The following is a 27,451-nucleotide window of genomic DNA, read 5'->3' on the forward strand; positions in this document are numbered from 1 at the left end:
TATCACAGCAGCGTGCTGTGCTCAGTGGAAGCTAAGAGGCTTTAGGGCAGCTGCACGCTGTGCCCAGTGGAGGCTGCTAGGATCCTTTAGGGCAGCAGTGCGCTGTGCCCAGTGGAGGCTGCTAGGATCCTTTAGGGCAGAGCGCACTGTGTCCAGTGGAGGCTAGGAAAGAGCTTTTAGGGCAGGAGGGTGCTGTGCCCAGTGGAGGCTAGGGAGGAGCCTTTAGGGCAGCAGCACGCTGTGCCCAGTGGATGCTAGGATCCTTTAAGGCAGCAGCGTGCTGTGCCCAGTGGAGGCTGCTAGGATCCTTTAGGGCAGCAGTGCTCTGTTCATTGGAGGCTAGGAGCCATAAGAACAGCAGCATGCTGTGCCCGGTGGAGGCTAAGAGCCTTTATCGCAGCTCCGTGCGTGCCCAGTGGAGGCTAGGAGCCTTTATGGCAGCAGTGCGCTGTGTCCAGTAGAGCCTAAGAAGGAGCCCTTAAGGCAGCAGGGTGCTGTGCCCAGTGGAGGCTGCTAGGACCCTTTAGGACACAAGTGTTCTGCCTATTGGAGGATAGGAGCCCTTAAGGACAGCAGCGTGCTGTGCACAGTGGACGCTAAGAGGCTTTAGGGCAGCCGCACACTGTGCCTAGTGAAGGCTAAGGACCTTTTAGGGCAGCAGCGTGCTGTGCCCAGTGTAGGCTAGGAGCCTTTAGGGCAGCAGCGTGCTGTGCCCAGTGTAGGCTAGGAACCTTTAGGGCAGCAGCGTGCTGTGCCCAGTGTAGGCTAGGAGCCTTTAGGGCAGCCGCGTGCTGTGCCCAGTGTAGGCTAGGAGCCTTTAGGGCAGCAGCGTGCTGTGCCCAGTGTAGGCTAGGAGCCTTTAGGGCAGCAGCGTGCTGTGCCCAGTGTAGGCTAGGAGCCTTTAGGGCAGCAGCGTGCTGTGCCCAGTGTAGGCTAAGAGCCTTTAGGGCAGCAGCGTGCTGTGCCCAGTGTAGGCTAGGAGCCTTTAGGGCAGCAGCGTGCTGTGCCCAGTGGAGGCTAGGAGCCTTTAGGGCAGCAGCGCGCTGTGTCCAGTGGAGGCTAGGAAGGAGCCCTTAGGGCAGCAGCGTGCTGTGCCCAGTGGAGGCTGCTAGGATCCTTAAGGACAGCAGTGCTCTGCCCATTGGAGGCTAGGAGCTATTGGGACAGCGGCGTGCTGTGCACAGTGGAGGCTTAAGAGGCTTTAGGGCAGCAGCGCGCTGTGCACAGTGGAGGCTTAAGAGGCTTTAGGGCAGCAGCGCGCTGTGCCCAGTGGAGGCTAGGGGCCTTTAGGGCAGCACCACACTACCCAGTAGAGGCTGGGAGCCTTTATTGCAGCAGCGTGCTGTGCACAGTGGAGGCTTTAGAGCAGGTGTGTTCTGTTCCCAGTGGAGGCTAGGAGCCTTTAGGGCACCAGCGTGCTGTGCTATGTGAAGGCTAGGTGCCTTTAGGGCAGCAGCGTGCTGTGCCAAGTGGAGGCTAGGAGCCCATAGGGCACCAGCATGCTGTGCCCACTGGAGGCTAGGAGCCTTTAAGGCAGCACGGCGCTGTATACAATGGTCTTGGTAGGCAATGAATGCGCTTCCCTGCTGTTGAAGACAGAGCTAAGGTAGTGAGTGGTCTTTGAGGCTTTGAGTAGTATCCTCTGTTTTGTGGAGAACCCAGGTTGCTCTATTTGTAGGGCTGAATGCTTCTCTCAGTGGGTGTCAGACATTAGGGGATGTGATATTATTGGTTCCTTAATACTCTTGTCTGCTGTTGGTTGTGTAATTTGGGTTGGGGCCTTGGTAGTCCCTCACTACTAGCCTCCTGGTGGTAACACAGCATGTTCTGATCTCAGTAGAGCTTCCGTGCTCTCCCTTGTGCTAGAGATCACATTACACCCCATGTCCAGTGGCAGTCACTTGAAAAAGCACATGGTTGGCACCCGTGGGCTATGCTCTGCCAAGGCACTCAGGATGAATGTCTCATTACAGGACTCTGTGGCCGATGATGACTTCAAGCAAGAAATGACCAACCTGCAGCAGAAGCTGAACGAACAGCAAAGCGTGCTCCAGCGAATCGCTGCACCTAACATGAAGGCCATGGAAAAGCTGGAGAGCGTACGGGATAAGTTCCAGGAGACCTCTGATGGTGAGAACCTTTGAGGCATGGGAGCAAATAGAATTCTCAACTGTCTTATTAAATGTGTTTTCATTGGTTTTGGCCTTTTATTGATAGTTTTCTCATTAATGAATATAAAAATGAGACACTGCTCCGTTTTTGGAGATGCTTTAAGGGTGTCCTGGCTGCACTCTTCTGGAGAGGAGACTTTGACGATCCTTCTGCCCCCACTCGCAAGCAGAAAGTGAACCAAAGTTGCTGTAACAGCTTCAGTCTGTGCTAGACGTCATTCGAGTCCCTTGTTTATTTCTGGGATTTAATTGGGGGGGGGGGGAGGAGATGAACCTACCCTGCAGTTTAACTGTAGGACCCTGGTGAAGGGAACCCATGTGACTAGGATTTATAAAATGGGCTTGTGGGATAGTCGTACCTCTTCGACAGACTGGAAGGTATTTTCTGCTCACCATAAAATGAGATGAATTCAAAATCATTCCAATAAGGCTAGCTTCAGCTTATAGTTCTGTGAGGACTAGTTTGTCAAAAGTATATCCATTGAACGACTGGGCCTCAAGCTTGAAGCAGGCCATGTTCTGCAAGGCAGCTTCTAGGGAAAGTGTTTTAGTTGCTGGTGCTGTCTGTCGTGCTGGACAGCCTAGCGTCCCTTGTCTGGCATGCTGTGGTCTAGTGCCCATAACCTCTTCAGCCTCTACGTAGCGCACTGTTTCTTCTTTTCTAGAGTTTGAAGCGGCTCGTAAGCGTGCCAAGAAGGCAAAGCAGGCCTTTGAGCAGACTAAGAAAGAGCGATTTGACCGTTTTAATGCTTGTTTCGAGTCTGTGGCCACGAACATCGATGAAATTTACAAGGCCTTGTCCAGAAACAGCAGCGCCCAGGTCAGTGTGGTGAATGGTGTAGTTTTGTGTCTCACAAGCTTTATTTAAGTCTCTCCCTGCATCAGCCTCTCTTTGTATTATGGGCTCTCCAACCAACTGCCTCATCTCACCTCAACCTGCATCCATCCTTGACCCCTGGCTCACTGCCCCACCTTTTTCTTTCTATCTCTCTCGCTCTCTCTTGCTCTCTCTTGCTCTCGCTCGCTCGCTCTCTCTCGCTCTCTCTTGCTCTCTTACGCCGACATTGGAACAAAATCCCCACGGAACAGCTTCTCTCCACTCTCAGTGACAACCAACCCACCTTCTCCACCGACCCCAACGACGCAGCCCTCAGCCTCACGCATTGGATCACCAACTGCGCAGACAACCTCGCTCCCCTCAGACGCCTCCCAAGACAGACCAACAACAAAAAACCTCTCTGGTTCACAGACACCCTCAAGGAATCTAAAAAAACCTGCTGCACCCTCGAGAAATACTGGCGCAAGGACCACACCGCAGATAACATGTCAGCCCTCAAGAACGCTACCCGCGAACACCACCAACTGATCCGCGCCACCAAAAGAAATTCCTTCACAGACAGACTGGACAAGAACACTCACAACAGCAAAGAACTCTTCAACATTGTCAAAGAGCTCTCCAACCCTAACGCCAACGCCATCACGTCCTCACAAGACCTCTGCAACTCCCTTGCCACCTTCTTCCATCGTAAGATCACCGACCTACACGACAGCTTCGGACACCAGACCCAGCCAACCACCACAGAACCTACAACCCCAGCCATCACCCTCAACGCCTGGACTCAAATCAACACGGAAGAGACCAAAGCCACCATGAACTCCATCCACTCCGGTGCCCCCTCGGACCCCTGCCCACACTTCATCTTCAACAAAGCCGACGACATCATCGCCCCGCATCTCCAGACCATCATCAACAACTCGTTTGCTTCTGCCACCTTCCCCGAGAGCTGGAAACACGCAGAAGTCTACGCCCTACTGAAGAAACCTATGGCGGACCCCAGCAACTTGAAGAACTTCCGCCCCATCGTGCTCCTCCCCTTCCCTGCCAAAGTCATCGAGAAGACCGTCAACAAGCAACTTACCAACTTCCTTGAAGACAACAACCTACTCGACCCCTCTCAGTCCGGATTCCGAGCCAATCACAGCCCAGAAACCGCCATCATCTCAGTCACAGACGACATCAGAACTCTGATGGACAACGGAGAAACAGTCGCCCTCATCCTCCTCGACCTCTCGGCTGCCTTAGACACCGTCTGCCACGAACCCTAATATCCCGCCTCCGCTCCACCGGGATCCAAGGACAGGCCCTGGACTGTATCACCTCCTTCCTCTCCAACCGCTCCCAAAGAGTCTACCTCCCACCTTTCCGCTCAGACCCCACCGAGATCATCTGCGGCGTCCCACAAGGCTCCTCGCTCAGCCCGACTCTCTTCAATGTCTACATGAGCCCCCTCGCCGACATCGTACGCAAACACAACATCAACATCACCTCCTACGCCGACGACACTCAGCTGATACTTTCCCTCACCAAGGATCCCACCAGCGCCAAGACCAACCTGCAAGATGGAATGAAAGACGTCGCAGAATGGATGAAACTCAGCCGTCTGAAACTGAACTCAGACAAAACGGAAGTCCTCATCCTCGGAAACACCCCGTCCGCCTGGGACGACTCCTGGTGGCCCTTGGCACCGCACCAACCCCCTCAGACCACGCACGCAACCTCGGATTCATCCTGGACCCACTTCTCACCATGACCAAACAAGTCAACGCCGTATCATCTTCCTGCTTCCTCACCCTCCACATGCTCCGAAAAATTTTCCGTTGGATCCCCGCCGACACCAGAAAGACCGTGACCCTCGTCACGAGCCGCCTGGACTACGGCTACACCCTATACGCAGGAACCACCACTAAACTCCAGAAACGTCTGCAGCGAATTCAAAACGCCTCCGCCCTCCTCGTCCTCGACATACCCCGCAACAGCCACATCTCCGCCCACCTGAGACACCTGCACTGGCTTCCCGTCAACAAAAGGATCACTTTCTGACTCCTCACCCACGCACACAAAGCCCTCCACAACAAGGGACCCGAATACCTCGACCGTTGCCTCAGTTTCTATACGCCCACTCGTCAACTTCGCTCCGCCAACCTCGCACTCGCCGCCGTCCCTCGCATCCACCGCACCACGGCAGGTGGGAAATCCTTCTCCTACCTGGCGGCCAAGACATGGAATTCCCTCCCCACCAACCTCAGGACCACCCAGGACCACCTCGCATTCCGGAGGCAACTCAAGACCTGGCTCTTCGAGCAGCAGTAACCCCATCCCCCTAGCGCCTTGAGACCCTCACATAAATGTTTATGATTTGATTTGATTTCTCTGTCTCTCTCTTCTCCCCTCCCCCCCCCCCCTCCCCCTCGCCCCTCTCTCTTCCTCGCACCCCTCTCTCTCTCTCTCTCTCTCTCTCTCTCTCTCTCTCTCTCTCTCTCTCTCTCTCTCTCTCTCTCTCTCTCTCTCTCTCTCTCCCCCCTCCTCGCCCCCGCACCTCTGGCGCTCTCTCTCTCTCTCCCCCCTCCTCGCCCCCGCACCTCTGGCGCTCTCTCTCTACTTCTCTTACTCTACCTCCCCCTTACCCTCCAGATCTCACTCCACTTACCTTCCCCCACCCTATCTTTGCCTGCTGCTCTCCCTCTCTCTTCCTTGCCCTCTCACGTTCTTCTCAGTCTTCCTTTTTTCATCCACTGTTCTCTCCTGCCAATACTCAACTTGTCCCGTACTCACCCCTATTTGGCCCTTCCTCTCGCTCATCTTCATACTCTTGCTGTCCTGTGCTTTGCTTACTTAAGTTTTGTATCTTGCTAGTTCATTTTCAAGTCCCTCTCACTTGTTTTTGTATCTTTTATTCTCGTCTTGTCCAAACACTTCTTTATCTATTTTTCACTTTCTCTGTCTCCTATGATTCTGTTATTTTAGCTTTACACGTTTTCATTTGTTTGATCTCACTGTCTCATTCGTCTCTTGCTGACTTAATACACCTTTGTTTTTCGCCTCACATATTCCATGTTTCGAGATTTCTTATTTATTACTTGCTGTGATTTATTCCTCATGCTCTTTGCAGTTCATGGTCTGCCCTATTTCTCTTGTGATCTCTCAGTCACTATAACCCTCTTGCCCTCCCAGTCTTGCTGTCCCTTACTCCGACCTCTAACCCTCAGTCTCTCTCTCTCCAGGCGTTCCTTGGGCCTGAGAATCCAGAGGAGCCATACTTGGATGGCATCAATTATAACTGTGTGGCTCCTGGTAAACGCTTCCGACCCATGGATAATTTATCTGGAGGGGAGAAGACGGTGGCCGCTTTAGCGCTCCTCTTTGCTATCCATAGGTGAGTAACAGCCAGACATGACAGTGGCAACCACGCTGCCTTCAGCTACCACAACCTCACCCATTCATAGAAGGTGGCACCCCAGTACGCAGTTTGACTGAGGCTACCCCGTTGCCCCACCTCTTACTGACCCCTCCCCAGCGTGCTATTTAGTTACAGAACCTCCTCCCGAAGCACGCTCTTTACCTGTGCCACCCTGCAGCACCCCCCTTACACTTTGTAGCAAACTACACATTCCTTAGCTGTGGTGCCCCCCCCCCCCACACACACACACATCTCTTGGCTGTGGTGCCCCCCCCCCCCCCCCCACACACACACACACACACCTCTTGGCTGTGGTTCCTCCACCCCCACCACACGTTCCTTGGCTGTGGTTCCTCCACCCCCACCACACGTTCCTTGGCTGTGGTTCTCTTCCCCCCCCCCAAACACACACGTTCCTTGTCTGTGGTTTATCAGTGAGCCAGGAACTGTGTGCAAAGATGCCCTTTGGAGGTAAGTCAGTTCAGAGGTCATTTTCAGGACAATTGGGGGCACTCTGGCGGGAGGTCCAGGGGTGTTCCTGAAGTCCACCAACTGGGGTTTCCTCATGGTCCTTTTTCAGCTCCGGTCAGGCTGGTTTTCCTGTTGTCCGACATCAGCTGACCAATACCCAGGGTATTGGCACAGTTCGACCACTGGAGGGTGCATTGTCACCAAACTTAGCACACTTGCAGGGTTGGTCCTCGCAGCCAGTGGTGTGTCGTCGGGTCCAGCTGCAACTTCCAGTTCAGGAGTTAGCTGCTGGTCTGTGAAGCGACCCTCACTGCTCTGCTGGTTTCTTCTTATTTGCAGAGTGGTACCTTCATTCTGGAGGGAGTTCTTGGGCGATTGGCGAAGCCTGGAAGTCCTTTGGGGGTTCTTGAGGTCAGTCCTGTTGCCCAGCAGCTCCTCCGCGGCAATTGTCGGCTCCTCAGCGGCAACTGTGGGCTCCTGGGTGCAGCAAGCAGGGTTTGGCGCCTTTTCTTTGTGCAGCAGGTCCTCAGTTCTCGTGCCTTGGATCTTCTTGGTGCTGGTCTTCTTTCTGTCTTTCGAATCTGATTCTCTGGTCTAGGGATGCCCATTAAATACTGAATTTAGTGGGTGTTTTAGAGGGAACCTGGTAGTGTCCAATGGGACTCCTACTTTTGAGTGGCTAGACCACTATAGTGACCACTTCCTGTGAGAAGGGTCACTTCCCTATACATGGTTGCCTATTTTCTTTCCATCTAAGATGGAGGGAAATGGAGTGTCCACCTCGCAGGCAATGCCTTCAGGGTGGTGCATGCCCTGTGGGGGTTTGCAAAGGGGTTGACCATCTGCTGCTAGCAGCAGGCCTGGGAGTCAAGTTTCAAAGATAAGCCCTTTGAAGCTCACCGTCAGAGCAGTGCACATTCCTGCGGGAGGGAGTTTGAGCACCTCCACCCAGAAAAGGCATTGTTCTACAAATCAGAGAGGCAGACCTTCCCCCCCCCCCCCCCCAAGGTTTGTAGATTGGGTGTCTGGAGATGGCACGCTGGATAGAACCAGTCAGCAACCAGGCCAGGGTAGTCAGCTTTTGCAGGGGGCACCTCTAAGGTGACCCCGGAGTACATTTAGGGATAAATCCAATACTGCTACCAGTTTGGTATCAAACAACTCAGAAAGATCAATCCAAACAACCCAGGGTTCATAGTGGCCATCATGTAGCTGGGGAACTTGTGTTGACCAGTGCCCAGCAGGTGTATTAAAATGGCTCCTCTGTTCACTTACTATGTCCCAGGTTTGGTAAAGACAGTGGGGGCATAGTGCTCATGCAGCTGTGCCCTCACATATAATATGGTGCACCCTGCCTTAGGGCTTTAACCATAGTGTATGCAGTGTATGGTGGACAGGGCACACAGGCAGTGTGTCATGTCGAGTTTGTGTTTTAGGTTTGCACCAGGACACTCAACGTGAAATAGCAGGGCTGGGTGCATCTAGATGCATGGCCCTAGAGGGTGGCACAATCAGTGCTGCTGCCTTCAAGGGCCTAACTTTAATACCCCATGCCCTAGGTACATAAGTACTAGGGACTTATAGTGGTAGCTACAGGAGTATCCAATTGTGCCAATGCTTCGCAACAGTTTTAGGGAAAAAGCTCTGGCCCAGGCAACCTGGTTAGCCTGGTTTCTAGGCTACATCATACATCAGACAAAAAATAAAGGTTAACCATGTCAAAAAGATGCCTTTTCTCTCCCCCAACCCTCCCCCAAACAAAAGAGGATGAGACTGCCCTCTACCTAGTGAGTCTTCAACATCTAAGTGGAAGAACCTGGAAAGGCCATCTGCATTGGCAGGTGCAGTCCTATGACTGTGCTCCACTTGAAAGTCCATTCCCTACAGAGAAATGGACTACTTAAGCAGTTTCAGGTTTTCACCTTTCATCTGTTGTAGCCATCTGAGAGGCCTGTGGTCAGACATAACTTTGAAGTGAGAGCCAAACGGGTGTGGCCTCAGCTTCTTCAGGGCCCAAACCACAGCAAAGGCTTTCTGCTCTACGGCACTCCAATTTTGTTCCCTAGGAAGAACTTTCTTGCTTATAATAGCAACTAGCTGGTCATGTCCATCATCACTTTTTCTGGGAAAGGAACTATCCCTGTTTCAGAAGCATCTGTTTGGCCTATGAATTGCCTGGAGTAGTCTGGTGCTTGTAGGACTGGAGCATAGCACATAGCATTCTTCAGAGTGCCAAAGACCTGTTGGCAAATCACTGTCCTGTTAACATTTTTGGGCATTTTTTTGGAGATACGTTCTGTGAGGGGGCAACTATCGTGCCATAATCCTTCTCAAATCTCCTATAGTACCCAATCAAGCCAAGGAATGCCCTGACTTGTGTCTGGGTTGTGGGAGCTTCCCAAACCAGAAGAGCCTGAATCTTGAGTTAGAGGGGTTGCACTTGGCCTCCACCATCCAGGTGACCAAAGTAAACAACTTTTCCCTGCCCTATCACACTCTTACTGGCCTTGATACTGAGGCCTGATTCCTGCAGAGCCTCAAGGACCTTCTCTAGCGGGATCAGGTGATCCTGCCAGGTGAAACTATAAACAGCTATGTCATCCAGATAAGCTGCACTAAAGGTTTCCAGTCCAGCAAGTACTTGGATCATCAACCTCTGGAAGGTCGCAGGTGCATTTTGTAATCCAAAGGGTATAACAGTGAACTGATAATGTCCACTAGCAGTACAAAGTGCTGACCCCTCGTTTGATCCTCGGGCAGGCCAGTCTGCCAGTACCCAGATGTTAAATCAAAAGTACTCTGTTATTTGTCTACCCTTAGCCTGTCTATGAGCTTGTCGGCTCTTGGAACTGGGTGTGCATCAGTGTTCGATGGCATGTGTAGCTGCAGATACACATGTTGTGCATAGCCCGCCATCTGGTGTTGGGTCGGAGTGTTACAAGTTGTTTTTCTTCGAAGAAGTCTTTCGAGTCACGAGACCGAGGGACTCCTCCTCCTTTGCTTCCATTGCGCATGGGCGTCGACTCCATCTTCGATTGTTTTCTTTCCGCCATCGGGTTCGGACGTGTTCCTTTTCGGTCTGGGTTCGGAACGGAAAGATAGTTAGAAATTCTGAAAATTACGTCGGTATTGTTGCGTTCGGGATCGGATTAGATAGAATCGACATCGAATCGTGAAGAGCTCCGGTAGCCCTTCGGGGTAATTTCGATCCCCCGTCGGGGCCTGGTCGGCCCGACCACGTGTAACATCGAGGCTGATGGAACGGACCCCGTTCCGATTCTGCCCTAAATGCCACAACAAATACCCATATACAGACCAACATTTGGTCTGTAACCTGTGCCTGTCGCCCGAGCACAAGGAAGAAACTTGTGAGGCCTGTTGTGCGTTTCGATCCCGAAAAACGCTCCGTGACCGGCGAGCCAGAAGATTACAGATGGCGTCCATGCCGACAGGACACCGAGAGTTCGAGGAACAAGGAGAAGAAGAGGAAGCCTTCTCTATCCATGAATTGGACTCGGAGGAATTCGACGTCCACGAAACAGTGAGTAAGATGTCGAAGCCAGCACACAAGAAAACAGACAAGGCCCAGGGGACGCCACTGCCAACAGGCCATGGCTCAACCCATAAAGTCGGTGACCGCCCATCGGCACCGAAAAAGGCCGAACTAGTGCCGAGATCGTCCGACTCGGGTCGAGACACAAGCATGCAGCAATCTCAGGACCGAGAAAGTGCTGCCGACAAAGATCGACGCCGAGACATCGGAGCCGAAGCTGCTCGACGTAGAGACAGCGGCACTGAGGAGGATCGACGCCGAGAAGTTTTGACTCCAAAAAAGAGAAAAGTCGCCTCGGAGCCGAAAACGAGTAAGGACATAGTTTCGGTGCCGAAACGACCGGCAACCGAGCCAACAACCAGCTCATATTCAGAGGAGCAATCACTGTCCTCTCAATTGCGCAAACATAGATTCGAGGAAGAGTTACAGTCCACTGAAGTAGACCACACTCAAAAGCGGATCTTCATACAGAGTGGAACAGGGAAGATCAGCACCCTTCCCCCTATTAGGAGAAAAAGGAGACTTGAGTTCCAAATACAGGAACAAGCACCACAAACAAAAGTGGTGAAGAAGGTAACTCCGCCACCCTCTCCTCCACCTGTAACTTACATATCACCGGCACAGACTCCGTCACACTCACCGGCTCACACCACCATGAGCCAAGATGACCAGGACGCTTGGGACCTATACGACGCCCCAGTGTCAGACAACAGTCCGGAGGCCTATCCTACCAAGCCCTCACCACCAGAGGACAGCACAGCGTATTCACAGGTGGTAGCTAGGGCAGCAGAGTTCCATAACGTGTCGCTACACTCAGAACCTGTCGAGGATGACTTCCTTTTCAACACCCTCTCCTCCACCCATAGCACCTACCAGAGCCTGCCTATGCTCCCAGGAATGCTAAGGCACGCAAAGCAAATCTTCAAAGAGCCTGTCAAGAGTAGAGCAATATCACAAAGGGTGGAAAAGAAATATAAAGCACCGCCCACAGACCCTGCTTTCATCACCTCACAACTCCCACCAGATTCGGTTGTAGTAGGGGCAGCTCGCAAGAGAGCCAACTCTCACACGTCAGGCGATGCACCACCTCCGGATAAAGAAAGCCGCAAGATCGATGCAGCCGGAAAAAGGGTCGCAGTACAAGCTGCAAACCAGTGCCGCATCGCTAACTCTCAAGCGCTCCTAGCGCGATATGATAGAGCCCATTGGGACGAGATGCAGCACCTCATCGAGCATCTACCCAAAGATTTACAAAAAAGGGCGAAACAGGTGGTTGAGGAGGGACAAAACATCTCCAATAACCAAATACGCTCCTCTGTGGATGCAGCTGACACAGCTGCAAGAACAATTAACACAGCAGTAACCATAAGAAGGCACGTGTGGTTACGAACATCTGGCTTTAAACCGGAGATACAGCAAGCGGTGCTCAATATGCCATTCAATGAGCAACAATTGTTCGGACCTGAAGTGGACATGGCAATTGAGAAGCTAAAAAAGGACACTGACACTGCCAAGGCCATGGGCGCACTCTATTCCACGCAGGGCAGAGGCACTTTCGGCACCTTCCGCAAAACAACCTTCAGAGGGGGGTTTCGGGGTCAGGCCACACAAGCCAGTACCTCACATTCAACACCATCTACCTACCAGGGACAGTACCAAAGGGGAGGCTTTCGGGGCTAGTACAGAGGAGGACAATTCCCTAGAAACAGGGGAAAATTTCAAAGCCCAAAAACACCTGCAACCAAACAGTGACTCACAGGTCACTCATCCCCTCCACACAACAAGAGTGGGGGGAAGAATAAGTCAGTATTACCAATCTTGGGAGGAAATAACAACAGACACTTGGGTCTTAGCAATTATCCAACATGGTTATTGCATAGAATTTCTCCAAATCCCTCCAAATATACCACCAAAAACACAGAATATATCAAAACAGCATTCAGACCTTCTGGAAATAGAAGTTCAAGCATTACTGCAAAAGAACGCAATAGAACTGGTACCAGGTACACAAATAAACACAGGAGTTTACTCACTGTACTTTCTAATACCAAAAAAGGACAAAACACTGAGACCAATCCTAGATCTCAGGACACTAAACACCTACATCAAATCAGAACACTTTCACATGGTCACGCTACAAGAAGTGTTACCATTGCTAAAGCAACAAGACTACATGACAACCTTAGATCTCAAAGACGCATATTTCCACATACCGGTACATCCCTCGCACAGGAAATACCTAAGGTTCGTATTCAAAGGAATACATTACCAATTCAAAGTATTGCCGTTCGGTATAACAACCGCACCAAGAGTCTTTACAAAATGCCTAGCAGTAGTAGCTGCACACATCAGAAGGCAGCAAATACACGTATTCCCGTATCTAGACGATTGGCTAATCAAGACCAACTCACTGACAAAGTGTTCACACCACACAGATCAGGTCATACAAACCCTCTACAAACTCGGTTTCTCCGTCAACTATGCGAAATCACACATTCTGCCATGCAAAGTACAGCAATACCTAGGAGCAACAATAGACACAACAAGGGGAATAGCCACTCCAAGTCCACAAAGGGTTCAAAATTTCCAAAAAGTTATACAAACCATGTATCCAACACAAAAAATACAGGCAAAGATGGTATTACAACTCCTAGGCATGATGTCCTCATGCATAGCCATTGTCCCGAACGCAAGACTGCACATGAGGCCCTTACAACAGTGCCTAGCATCACAATGGTCACAAGCACAGGGTCACCTTCTAGATCTGGTGTTGATAGACCGCCAAACATACATCTCGCTTCTATGGTGGAACAGTATAAATTTAAACAAAGGGCGGCCTTTCCAAGACCCAGTGCCACAATACGTGATAACAACAGATGCTTCCATGACAGGGTGGGGAGCACACCTCAATCAACACAGCATCCAAGGACAATGGGACGTACATCAAACAAAGCTGCATATAAATCACCTCGAACTGCTATCAGTTTTCCTAGCGTTAAAAGCATTCCAACCCATCATAACCCACAAGTACATTCTTGTCAAAACAGACAACATGACAACAATGTATTATCTAAACAAACAGGGGGGGACACACTCGACACAGCTGTGCCTCCTGGCACAAAAAATATGGCAATGGGCATATAACAACCACATTCGCCTAATAGCACAGTTTATTCCAGGGATCCAGAATCAACTTGCAGACAATCTCTCTCGAGATCACCAACAGGTCCACGAATGGGAAATTCACCCCCAAATTCTAAACACTTACTTCAAAATTTGGGGAACACCTCAAATAGACTTATTTGCAACAAAGGAGAACGCAAAATGCCAAAACTTCGCATCCAGATACCCACACAGGCAGTCCCAAGGCAATGCCCTATGGATGAACTGGTCAGGGATATTTGCGTACGCTTTTCCCCCTCTCCCTCTCCTTCCATATCTAGTAAACAAATTGAGTCAAAACAAACTCAAACTCATACTGATAGCACCAACATGGGCGAGGCAACCATGGTACACAACACTGCTAGACCTATCAGTAGTACCCCACGTCAAGTTACCCAACAGGCCAGATCTGTTAACACAACACAAACAACAGATCAGGCATCCAAACCCAGCATCGCTGAATCTAGCAATCTGGCTCCTGAAATCCTAGAATTCGGACACTTAAACCTCTCCCAAGAATGTATGGAAGTCATAAAGCAAGCTAGAAGACCATCCACTAGACACTGCTATGCAAGCAAATGGAAAAGGTTTGTTTGCTACTGCCATAATAATCAAATTCAACCATTACACGCATCTCCAAAGGATGTAGTGGGTTACTTACTACACTTACAAAAATCGAACCTGGCCTTCTCTTCCATTAAAATACACCGCGCAGCAATATCTGCATACCTGCAGATTACCCATTCAACTTCACTATTTAGGATACCTGTCAATAAAGCGTTTATGGAAGGCCTCAAAAGAATTATACCACCAAGGACACCACCCGTTCCTTCATGGAACCTCAACATCGTCTTAACGAGACTCATGGGTCCACCTTTTGAACCCATGCATTCTTGCAAAATACAATTCCTAACCTGGAAAGTTGCATTTCTCATCGCCATCACATCTCTAAGAAGAGTAAGTGAAATTCAGGCGTTTACAATACAAGAACCTTATATCCAAATACACAAAAATAAGGTAGTCCTAAGAACCAATCCTAAATTTCTACCAAAGGTTATTTCACCGTTCCACTTAAATCAAACGGTAGAACTACCAGTGTTCTTCCCACAGCCAGACTCGGTAGCTGAAAGGGCACTACATACATTAGACATCAGAAGAGCACTAATGTACTACATTGACAGAACAAAACAAATCAGAAAAACAAAACAACTGTTTATTGCATTCCAAAAACCTCATACAGGAAACCCAATATCAAAACAGGGTATAGCCAGATGGATAGTTAAATGCATCCAAATCTGTTACCTTAAAGCCAAAAGGGAGCTGCCCATTACACCAAGGGCACACTCAACCCGAAAGAAAGGCGCTAGCATGGCCTTCCTAGGGAATATTCCAATGCACAAGATATGTAAGGCAGCCACATGGTCTACGCCTCACACATTTACTAAGCACTACTGTGTAGACGTGTTATCCGCACAACAAGCCACAGTAGGTCAAGCCGTACTAAGAACTCTATTTCAGACTACTTCCACTCCTACAGGCTGAGCCACCGCTTTTGGGGAGATAACTGCTTACTAGTCTATGCACAGCATGCGTATCTACAGCGACAGATGCCACCGAACGGAAAATGTCACTTACCCAGTGTACATCTGTTCGTGGCATTAGTCGCTGCAGATTCACATGTGCCCACCCGCCTCCCCGGGAGCCTGTAGCCGTTTGGAAGTTATCTTCAACTTTGTACATTTTGTAAATATATTACGTAAACCTTAATTGGTACATACTTATTCACTCCATTGCATGGGCACTATTACTAACACACACAACTCCTACCTCACCCTCTGCGGGGAAAACAATTGAAGATGGAGTCGACGCCCATGCGCAATGGAAGCAAAGGAGGAGGAGTCCCTCGGTCTCGTGACTCGAAAGACTTCTTCGAAGAAAAACAACTTGTAACACTCCGACCCAACACCAGATGGCGGGCTATGCACAACATGTGAATCTGCAGCGACTAATGCCACGAACAGATGTACACTGGGTAAGTGACATTTTCATTTTGTCACACAGTTGGGGCCCCTGAGGTCCACACAGAACCTCATTTCCTTTTTCTCTCCTTTGGAGTGAGGTTTGGGGACTACAACTACTGGGCTGGCCCAGGGACTCTCAGAGGGTTCAATGGCACCCAAATCCAGCATCATTTTACCTTCTGCCTAAATTCTCTCTCTGACATGTCTGACTGTTTGTAAATCTTGTTCTTGACAGGCAGGCTGTCGCCAGTGTACATATCATGGGTACACCAGTCTGTCTTTCCAGGTGTCAGAGAGAACAGCTCGGCGTACTGGTTGAGGACTTGCCTGCAATCAGCTTGCTGCTGTTCTGTGAGGGTGTCTGATGAGACCACTCCATTCACAGAACCATCTTGGTGATTGCTGGAGAGGAGATCAGGGAGAGGCTCACTCTCACCCTCCTGTCCCTCATCTGTAACCATAAGCATGGTCACATCAGCTCTGTCATAGGAGGGGTTTAGGTGGTTAACATGGCTTATTCTTTTTAGGTTTTTGCAACTGCCTAGGTCAACTAGATAAGTGACCTCCCCCTTTCTTTCCAGTATACGATAGGGCCCAGAACATTTGTCCTGAAGGGCCCTTGGAGCAACAGACTCCAACTCCCAAACGTTCTGCCCTGGTTGGAACTCCACCATAGCAGCTTTCTGGTCATACCAGAGCTTTTGCAGCTCTTGGCTGCCCTGAAGATTTTAGCTGGCTTTCTCCATGTACTCAGCCATTCTTGAACGTAGGCCAGGCACATAGTCCACAGTATCTTGCTTGGGCTCTTAGGGAAGACTGGGAGAAGCCTTTCAAACAAGACTTAGTGCTCCCCTAGCAGAGTGCCCATACAAAAGTTCAAATGAAGAAAAGCCTACTCCCTTTGTGGTACTTCCCTGTAGTCAAACAGCAGGCAAGAAAGCAGGACATCCCATTTCCTTTTGAGCTTTTCAGGGAGTTCTCCAATCATGCCTTTATGGTCTGGATAAATCTCTCAACCTGCCCATTTGTTTGTGGGTGGGATAGGGCGGTGAACTTATAGGTCACCCCACATTCCTGCCACGTATGTTTTAAGTATGCAGACATGAAGTTTGACCCTCTGTCTGATACTACTTCCTTAGAGAACCCTACCCTGGTAAAGATACCCAGGAGGGCTTTGGCAGCTGCAGGTGCAGTGATGGTCCTTAGGGGTAAAGCCTCAGGATACCTAGTGGCATGGTCTACTACCACTAGTATGTATCTGTCTCCTGATGCTGTTAGTGCGTCAAAGGGGCCAACAATGTCGACCCCTACCCTTTCAGAGTGTACAGAACCACAGGTAGTGGAATTAAGGGAGCCTTTAAGTGTCCACCTGCTTTGCCTCTGGCCTGACAGGTGGGGCAGGACTGGCAAAAGCTCTTCACTTTTTGGGACATTCCTGGCCAATGAAAGTGGTTGACTAACCTACTCTAAGTGTTGTGGCCCAGATGCCCAGCTAAAGGGATGTCATGGGCTAGAGTGAGGAGGAATTCTCTGAACTTCTGGGGCACTACCATACTCCTGGTTGCACCATGCTTGAGGTCTCTGGCCTCAATGTACTGGAGCCCCTCCTCCCAATAAACCCTATTGGTACCACTGACATTTCCTAACTCTTCCTGTGCAGCTTGCTGTCTCAGGCCTTCAAGAGTTGGGCAGGTCCTCTGCCTCTGGCACAGATCTTCCCTGGAGGGTCCCCTGGGGCCACGAGCTCTGGGTGGTAAGGCCCAAGCTCTTCAGGCTCAGTTCCCTCCAAGAAGGTTGACTCCTCTTCCTGGGAAGAGGAGTCCTGATTTGGGATCCATTTTGAAGCTGGTCCCCCAGTCTTCTTGCCTTTTCTCTTGGGTGGCTAGTCCACTATTTCAGGATCCAGCACTCCTTTTTCTCTCTGAAGTTTGCTCTGTGCCCTTGTCTTGACACATGCCCACTCAGGGATCCCCAGCATTGCTTCATGGGTCTTCAGTTCTACATCAGCCCAGCGGGAATGCTCAGGTAATTTCTAAGCAGGCAGTCTACAGAGATGGACGAGGACACAACCAATTCTTTTTTCCCGACTGCCCCCTTCCCCCCCCCCCCCCCCCCTCCCCCCTACAATCAAAGGTCACCATAGCCATGTGATGGAACTTCGTCTCATTGGCAGCATTGGTGATAGGATAAGACTTCACTGCCAGGAACTGATTTGAGTGGTCTGAGTGCAGAGTTACCATGGTAACACCAGCTCCTGTGTACATTAGTGCTTTCCTTTCACTTTCTCCCCATTAATCAAAGGGTGCTGCTTGTATTTTTGCGTATTACTGGGTCAAGCAGGATCATTTTACCCCACCCTCAGTGACTAATGTTGCCTCCGTGGGGTCAATGACATGGTCAGGCCACACCTCCGATCAAATCTGCCGATTAGTCAGTCTGCAGTAAATGCAGTTGCCAGAAGCATTCTTATTGTTTTTGCAGCCAGTGTCTCCAGTTTGGTGCCTTTTAGTTTTGAAGTCGTGGCACCGAGCCTTGCTGGGATCAATGTGTTTCCCTTTGACCCGTCCCTTAGACGGTGAGGAGTCTCTGGGCCCACCCTCCTATGCAGGTTTTTTGGGGCCTTGAGAAGACCCTTTATTTTTGTTTTGGCTCCCATCTTTCCCTTGGGAGGACTTTTCGGCCTCTTTCTTTTGGTCTCCTCCACCAGTGGTAGTTTTGGTCACCCTTGTCTTGACCCAAGGGTCTGCCTTCCTCCCCAACTCTTGAGGGGAAGTGGACCCAGGTCTACCAGACGTTGATGTCGCCTCTCATTGAAACAATTACTCAGCAGATGCTCTTTCGTGAACAGGTTACACAGCCAATCATAATCTTGTACCTTGTTTCCAGCTCACCAACCACCCAGCACTTTTACTGAATAGTCCACAAAATATACCCAGGTTTGGCTCTGGGTTTTTGGAGCCTCCCTGAACTTTATTTAGTACTCTTCAGTTGTAAATTCAAAGCTCTCAGTCAGGGTACCCATCATGGGGTCATATGATTTAGAATCTGCCTCATTCAGTGTCAGGAGCCTATCTCCACTTTCTTGAGAATAACTCCCTCAACAGTGTGCCCCAATGCTTTTTGTCAATTTCCCACCCAACGCAGGCTCTTTCTAAGGCAGAAAACCATTGGACTATATCATCCCATTCAGTGAAGGGAGGGACAGCGAACTCCTTTTGGGAGTTTAATGTTGAAAGAGCTCTCTCTCAATGCCTGGATGCTGCCACCAGAGATGGGTCCTAACCCAGCTCCTTTCTCTGTTTCTCTAGTTCGAGCTTCTGGTTGAAGAGGAGCTACTGTATCCCCGTTGTCCACCGGATCCTCTTCACCCACCACAGATGCATCATCTCCCCCATCATCTGGAGGATTATCTGTTTCATCCTGGGCCACTAGAAACTTACATTTCTCTGCACTGGGACTTTTGCCAGTACAGATTTGGTACAGCCTGGTCATAGCTATATGCCTCCTGAGGTTCCAGGTCGAGCTCCTGAGTCTTGGTCTCTGCATCTCTCATTAATTTTATTAAAGGTGGGCCATTTGTTTTCCTTTTTTTAAATTTAGAATCCCCTTTTTGGATAGGCCAACTAAAGTCAGGACTTTAAAAAACTTTTTGCTAAAGTTATAGGGACCTAAGCTGGGCAATAACAATTATTTTAAAACATTTGCAAAAAAAGGTTTAAACAATTGAAAATAATTAACGGCAATTTGGAGAGTTATCCATGTGCTCACAAAACTGACAGTGGTATGAGCATATGCAAAGCCTTTATCCCTCCCCCCCCCCCCCCCACTGCCTCCAAATGTAGGAGGCTGGCCCTCTATGTAGTATGCAAAGCTAGACACTGTGCATGGGGTCCCGGCAACCACACATTGGTTTACAGCGGTAAAAACTAATCACCTAATGGTCTGACTTATAAGGTAGCGTGGTCGAGCAGTTAGGCCAATCTTTGACAAGTGCAAAGCATTTGTTGTACTCACAGTATCAATCTTGCAACTCACACACTCAAAGGAATAACTTGAGACCAATTTTCAGAAATACTTCAGATTTTTATGTATTTTTTAAGACCAAGATTATTAAAATTAGTTGAGTACTTTGAGATACGGATTTTTGGAGTTTTATAAAAAAAAAAAGTATTTTTGTGCGTAATTACGCATCCATAAGAATCAATAGAAAGTCACCTTTAAAAATGCATATAAATTCACACAGGTGCTTTACCAAGTTCCCCTTTTGCAGACTGGTTGAGGTCATCGGTGGGCACACTTTGCCAGCTGGAGAAGTTTGGGTGGCTCCTGGTTCCGGTGGGAGCAGCGGTGAAAGGTCTCTGGAGCTGGTGGAAAAGGGCTATGCAGGTAAGTTTAGAGGTGGTTCTTTGAGGGACCTTTAGGGCAGAGCAGGGTCTTCGTTGCAGGGCACATGGCGGATGGGTTCAGAGCAAATCGGTGAGCCAGGCGCTGTGCGCAAAGATGCCCTTTGGAGCTGGAGGTAAGGTGGTTCAAGGGTTGTTTGCAGGACAGCTGGGGCACTCTGGCAGGAGGTCCGGGGTGTTCCTGAAGTCCCTCGACTGGGGCTTCCTACTGGCTTTTTTCAGCCCTGGGTGGGCCAGTTTTTTGGGTGTCTGACGTCAGCTGACCAATACCCCCAGGGTATATTGGCACAGTTCAACCACTGGAGGGTGCAGAGCCACCAAACTTGACACACTTGCAGGGTTGGTGCTCGCAGCCATTGATGTGTCATCTGGTCTAGCTGCCATGTCCGGTTCAGGAGTTAGCGCCTGGTCAGTGAAGTGACTCACTGGGTTGCTGGTTTCTTCTTTGTTGCAGAGTGGTACCTCCACTCTGGAGGGAGATCATCAGGTAATTGGCGAAGCCTGGAGGTCTTCTGGGGTTCTTGAGGTCAGTCCAGTTGCCCAGCAGCTCCGCAGCGACGATTGTCGGGTCCTGGGTGCAGCAGGCAGGTTTTGGTGCCTTTTCTTTGTGCAGGAGGTCCACAGTTCTCGTGCCTTGGATCTTCTTGGTGCTGGTATACTTTGTGTCCTTTGAATCTGATTATCTGGTCTAGGGATGCCCACTAAATAGTGATTTTAGTGAGTATTTTACGGGGAACCTAGTAGTGTCCAGTGGGACACCTACCTTTGGGTGGCTACACCCACTATAGTGACCTCTTCCTGTTGGAAGGCTCACTTCCTTATCTCTGATTGGCCATTTTCCTTCCGTCTCGTAGGCAGCACCTTAGGGGTGGTGCATGCCAGGTGGGGCCACTCCTTCTATCCTTTATGTAGTTTCCCCGCCTTAGCTTCTGTCAAAAGCGGGGGTTTGCAAAGGGGTTGACCATCTGCTACTAGCAGCAGACCTGGGGGTTGAGTTTCAAGGGCGGTAGCCCTTTGAAGCTCGCCACCAGAGCAGTGCACATTCCTGAGGGAGGGGGCGTTAGCACCTCCGCCAAGGAAGGGCTTTGTTCTACAGATCAGAGAGGCAGACCTTTCCCCCAAGGTTTGTAGATTGGGTGTCTGGAGGTGGCAGGCCTGATAGAACCAGTCAGCAACCTCTACGGTGACCCCTGTGTACATTTAGGGATAAATCCAATACTAGTATCAGTTTCAATTTATCATTCCGAGTTAGATACCAAAAACCCCAGGGTGCAGAGTGGCCATCATATAGCTGAGAAACTCTTGTTGACGAGTTCCCAGCATGTGTATTAAAATGGCTGCTCTGTTCACTCACTATGTCCCAGGTTTGTAAGGACACAGTGGAGGCATATTGCTCATGCACCTATGCCCTTGCATATAATAAGGTGCACCCTGCCTTAGGGCTTGAAGGCCTGCCAAAGGGGTGTCTTATACACAGTGTAGGCAGTGTATGGTGGACCGGGCAGACAGGTAAGGTGCCATGTCGAGTTTGTATTTTAGGTTTGCACCAGGACACCCAGCCTGCAATGGCAGGGCTGGGTGCATCCGGATGTATGGCTCTATTGGGTGGCACAATCAGTGCTGCTGCCCATAGGGGCTTACCCTTAATACCTCATGCCCCTGGGTACCTAAGTATCTTTTACTAGGAATTAATAATGGTAGCTAAGGGTGTATCCAATTGTGCCAATGCATCAACAGTTTTAGGGAAAGAGGTCTGGCCAAGAGAACCTGGTTAGCAGGGGCCTTAGGCACTATCAATTTCTAGGCTACATCATTAATCTGGGAAAAAGTGGGGGCTATCCATGTAAAAAAGAGGCCTTTTCTCACACCCCCCACACATTCCTGTGCTGGAATGCCCCCTTCCCCCACAGGTGTGCTTTGGCTTTGGTACACCCCACAAACGTTCCTTGGCTTTGGTACCCCCTACAGACGTTCCTTGGCTTTGGTACCCCCCACACACGTTCCTTGGCTGTGGTGTCCCCACATATTCCCTGGCTTTGGTGTCCCCACACATACCCTGGCTGCAGCTGCTTGCCCTACAATGCCCACCCACACATGCTTTTTGGCTCCCACAGTCTCTTCCCACACGTTTGTCGTGGTGCCTTTTAACATGATTGGGGGGAGACCCAGAGGTTTATCTTGTCATTTACGAGGGTGGGAAGGGGGATCGCTTTTTGACTCATGTTGATATGCTTTTCTTTCCTTCCAGCTATAAACCATCCCCTTTTTTCGTGTTGGACGAGATTGATGCTGCTCTTGATAACACCAACATAGGAAAGGTGAGAACAGTGGTTGGACTGTGGGCCTAGGAGGCTTTCTGGGGACAAGAAGTGCAAGTCGCAACCTGTCTGTATTGGGGCCATAATCAGGAATTAAGTGTTCGAGGTTGACGAACTGTGGCTCTAATCTTCTGCTTCCCTTTTGGTGATGATGGTCCAGTTCTGTAGAATACTTTTGCTGAGGGATCAGTGGGTGCTGACACTTGTGGTTCTTTCTGTGGATTACTCTTGGCAGTGGAGGCGTAGGGATGCTTTGTTTGAGCCATATTATTTTTATCTTTCTCTGAGTTGCTCTAGGCCCAGAAGTCCTGTCATTGTATTGCCACTATCAAGTTGTGACTACAACAAAAATCTTGCTTTATGAATTATTTCTTGTGTGTAGCTTCTTGTTATGGTTATATGAGCCCCCACTCTCTGACCCAATCTGCAGATGTAATCATTGAATAATGTTTAGCAACAGCTGACACCCCCCTCCCATCCCCCTTCAGAGCCAGTATTGTGAAATGTCTGGACTTCATGGAGAGGTGAGCTGTCCAGAAATGTAGCGAGGTTCCAGATTGTTGCCTGGTCCACTCCAGGCCAGGACCAAACATTGCTGGTGCTGTCCCTGGGACATGACCTGACCTATCTTATAGTTGTTCCCATGCAGGTTAGCATTGTCCCAAGCTGAAGCCTGTTGTACATGTGGAACAAGCCTTGAGGTCCAGACCTGCTGGTAGTTGTCCTTGCTCTAGGCGAGGACCAGGCCTACTGGTGGTTGTTCTTGCTCTAGACGATGAACAGGCCTTTGGTGGTGGTTGTTCTTGCCCTACCCGAGGAACAGACATTGATGGTGGTTGTTCTTGTTCTAGACGACGAACACACCTTGATGGTGGTTGTTCTTGTTCTAGCCGAGGAACACGCCTTGATGGTAGTTCTTGCTCTAACCGAGGAACAGGCCTTGATGGTAGTTCTTGCTCTAGCCGAGGAACAGGCCTTGATGGCGGTTGTTCTTGCTCTAGCCGAGGAACAGGCCCTGATGGTGCTTGTTCTTACCCTAGCCAAGGAACAGGCCTTGATGGTGCTTGTTCTTGCTCTAGCCGAGGAACAGGCCTTGATGGTGGTTGTTCTTGCTCTAGCCCGAGGAACAGGCCTTGATGGTGGTTGTTGCTCTAGACGAGGAACACACCTTGATGGTGGTGGTTCTTGTTCTAGACGAGGAACAGGCCTTGATGGTGGTTGTTCTTGCTCTTGCCGAGGAACAGGAATTGATGGTGGTTGTTGTTGCTCTAGCCGAGGAACAGGCCTTGATGGTGGTGGTTCTTGCTCTAGCCGAGGAACAGGCCTTGATGGTGGTTGTTCTTGCTCTAGCCGAGGAACAGGCCTTGATGGTGGTTGTTCTTGCTCTAGCCGAGGAACAGGCCTTGATGGTGGTTGTTCTTGCTCTTGCCGAGGAACAGGAATTGATGGTGGTTGTTGTTGCTCTAGACAAGGAACAGGCTTTGATAGTGGTTGTTCTTCCTCTAGAAGAGGACCAGGCCGCTGGTGGTTGTTCTTGCTCTAGCTGAGGAACACGCCTTGATATGGTGGTTGTTCTTGCTCTAGACGAGGACCAGGCCTGCTGGTGGTTGTTCTTGCTCTAGCCGAGGAACAGGCCTTGAAGATGGTGGTTCTTGCTCTAGACGAGGACCAGGCCTTGATGGTTGTTTTTCTTGCTCCAGACGAGGACCAGGCTGCTGGTGGTTGTTCTTGCTCTAGACGAGGACCAGGCCTGCTGGTGCTTGTTCTTGCTGTAGCCGAGGACCAGGCCTTGATGGTGCTAGTTCTTGCTCTAGGCAAGGACCAGGCCTGCAGGATGTGGTTGTTGCTCTAGAAGAGGACCAGACCTTGATGGTGGTTGTTAGTGCTCTAAACAAGGACCAGGCCTAATGATGGTTGTTCTTGCTCTAGATGAGGACCAGGCCGCTGGTCGTTGTTCTTGCTCTAGATGAGGAACAGGCCTTGATGGTGGTTGTTCTTCCTCTAGAAGAGGACCAGGCCGCTGGTGGTTGTTCCTGCTCTAGCCGAGGAACACGCCTTGATATGGTGGTTGTTCTTGCTCTAGACGAGGACCAGGCCTGCTGGTGGTGGTTCTTGCTCTAGCCGAGGAACAGGCCTTGAAAATGGTGGTTCTTGCTCTAGACGAGGACCAGGCCTTGATGGTGGTTTTTCTTGCTCTAGACGAGGACCAGGCTGGTGGTGGTTGTTCTTGCTCTAGACGAGGACCAGGCTTGCTGGTAGTTGTTCTTGCTCTAGCCGAGGAACAGGCCTTGATGGTGGTTGTTCTTGCTCTAGCCGAGGAACAGGCCTTGATTGGAGGTGGTTCTTGCTCTAGATGAGGATCAGGCCTGCTGGTGGTTGTTCTTGCTCTAGATGAGGACCAGGCCTGCTGGTGGTTGTTCCTGCTCTAGATGAGGAACAGGCCTTTGATGGTGGTTGTTCTTGCTCTAGACGAGGACTAGGCCGCTGGTGGTTGTTCTTGCTCTAGCCAAGGAACACACCTTGATGGTGGTTGTTCTTGCTCTAGATGAGGACCAGGCCTGCTGGTGGCTGTTCTTTATCTAGATGAGGACCAGGCCTGCTGGTGGTGGTTCTTGCTGTAGCCGAGGACCAGGCCTTGATAGTGGTTGTTCTGGCTCTAGACGAGGACCAGGCCTTGATGGTGGTTGTTCTTGATCTAGACGAGGACTAGGCTTGATGGTGGTAGTTCTTGCTCTAGGCAAGGACCAGACCTTGATGGTGCTATTTCTTGTTCTAGGCAAGGACCAGGCCTGCAGGTTGTGGTTGTTGCTCTAGAAGAGGACCAGACCTTGATGGTGGTTGTTAGTGCTCTAAACAAGGACCAGGCCTAATGATGGTTGTTCTTGCTCTAGATGAGGAACAGGCCTTTGATGGTGGTTGTTCTTGCTCTAGACGAGGACTAGGCCGCTGGTGGTTGTTCTTGCTCTAGCCAAGGAACACACCTTGATGGTGGTTGTTCTTGCTCTAGATGAGGACCAGGCCTGCTGGTGGCTGTTCTTTCTCTAGATGAGGACCAGGCCTGCTGGTGGCTGTTCTTTCTCTAGATGAGGACCAGGCCTGCTGGTGGTTGTTCTTGCTGTAGCCGAGGACCAGGCCTTGATGGTGGTGGTTCTTGCTCTAGACAAGGACTAGGCTTTATGGTGGTTGTTCTTGCTCTAGCCGAGGAACACGCCTTGATAGTGGTGGTTCTTGCTCTAGCCGAGGAACACGCCTTGATAGTGGTGGTTCTTGCTCTAGCCGAGGAACACGCCTTGATAGTGGTGGTTCTTCCTCTAGATGAGGACCAGGCCTTGATGGTGGTGGTTCTTGCTCTAGACAAGGACCAGGCCTTGATGGTGCTAGTTCTTGCTCTAGGCAAGGACCAGGCCTTCAGGTTGTGGTTGTTGCTCTAGAAGAGGACCAGACCTTGATGGTGGTTGTTAGTGCTCTAAACAAGAACCAGGCCTGATGATGGTTGTTCTTGCTCTAGATGAGGACCAGGCCGCTGGTCGTTGTTCTTGCTCTAGCCGAGGAACACGCCTTGATATGGTGGTTGTTCTTGCTCTAGACGAGGACCAGGCCTGCTGGTCGTTGTTCTTGCTCTAGCCGAGGAACACGCCTTGATATGGTGGTTTTTCTTGCTCTAGACGAGGACCAGGCTGCTGGTGGTTGTCCTTGCTCTAGACGAAGACCAGGCCTGCTGGTAGTTGTTCTTGCTCTAGCCAAGGAACAGGCCTTGATGGTGGTTGTTCTTGCTCTAGCCGTGGAACAGGCCTTGATTGGTGGTTCTTGCTCTAGCCGAGGAACAGGCCTTGATTGGTGGTTGTTCTTGCTCTAGATGAGGACCAGGCCTGCTGGTGGTTGTTCTTGCTCTAGATGAGGACCAGGCCTGCTGGTGGTTGTTCCTGCTCTAGATGAGGAACAGGCACTGATGGTGGTTGTTCTTGCTCTAGACGAGGACTAGGCCGCTGGTGGTTGTTCTTGCTCTAGCCAAGGAACACACCTTGATGGTGGTTGTTCTTGCTCTAGATGAGGACCAGGCCTGCTGGTGGCTGTTCTTTCTCTAGATGAGGACCAGGCCTGCTGGTGGTTGTTCTTGCTGTAGCCGAGGACCAGGCCTTGATGGTGGTGGTTCTTGCTCTAGACAAGGACTAGGCTTGATGGTGGTTGTTCTTGCTCTAGCCGAGGAACACGCCTTGATAGTGGTGGTTCTTGCTCTAGACGAGGACCAGGCCTTGATGGTGGTTCTTGCTCTAGACAAGGACCAGGCCTTGATGGTGGTAGTTCTTGCTCTAGGCAAGGACCAGGCCTGCAGGTTGTGCTTCTTGCTCTAGAAGAGGACCAGACCTTGATGGTGGTTGTAAGTTCTCTAAACAAGGACCAGGCCTGATGATGGTTGTTCTTTCTCTAGAAGAACACCAGGCCTTGTTGGTTGTTGTTCCTGCTCTAGAAGAGGACCAGGCCTTGATGGTGGTTGTTCTTGATGCAGGTCAGGGATGAAATATGAGAGGGTGTGCACCTACAAAACTGCCAGTGTAGTGAGCCATCAGCTTCTTTGATGCATGAGAGCTCCTCTCCTCCCCTTGTAACATTCCCCAAGGCTTATTTGTATGCAGTCTTGATATGACATCTCAACTGCCCCTCAGGCGATTGCTGTAATGCAGAGACCACCTTTTAAGTCGAGTATGTCCACGGACACGGTCACCTAATACTTACCGCTTGAGCCTGAAGTCTGCCAGATGCCCACCGTCCTTTTTGGGTGCATCAGCCACTCGAATATCAGTTGTAGCCAGTTCATTTAATAGGGTCTTCTGTAGTCAGGCCAGACAACACTTTATCAAGCACACATTATCTGCACACATTGAGCAACCAATTAAATCACCACTCGTCTCCACCCTGTGACTGCATAGTGCACTGGACTCCTCGACTCTTGGACTTCCCATCGCCTTGCTTAGCTGTACACGAAAACATTTGTAAGAACTTGCATTTATCACTCTGCAAATGTTTTTTGGTGACTTAAAACCCTGTTCCAGTTTGGGTTTTGGTTTGTTTGGGGCTTTGCTCCACTGTGAGTTTTTGATTTGTGTAGGACTCCT

At 50.3% G+C, this 27,451-nt stretch overlaps 1 protein-coding gene across 1 annotated transcript in view; it reads left to right on the top strand.

The window, feature by feature from the left end:
• Window positions 1-27,451, top strand: part of SMC1A (structural maintenance of chromosomes 1A) — a 205,068-nt gene that overhangs the window by 166,903 nt on the left and 10,714 nt on the right. The window contains exons 20-23 of the mRNA XM_069209287.1: window positions 1,974-2,130; window positions 2,837-2,991; window positions 6,234-6,385; window positions 22,268-22,337. Of these exons, the coding sequence (XP_069065388.1) occupies window positions 1,974-2,130; window positions 2,837-2,991; window positions 6,234-6,385; window positions 22,268-22,337 (534 nt within the window). The remainder of the gene's footprint in view (window positions 1-1,973; window positions 2,131-2,836; window positions 2,992-6,233; window positions 6,386-22,267; window positions 22,338-27,451) is intronic.

Source organism: Pleurodeles waltl, chromosome 10 (genome assembly GCF_031143425.1).
Source record: "Pleurodeles waltl isolate 20211129_DDA chromosome 10, aPleWal1.hap1.20221129, whole genome shotgun sequence".
Classification (NCBI taxonomy): Eukaryota; Metazoa; Chordata; class Amphibia; order Caudata; family Salamandridae; genus Pleurodeles; species Pleurodeles waltl.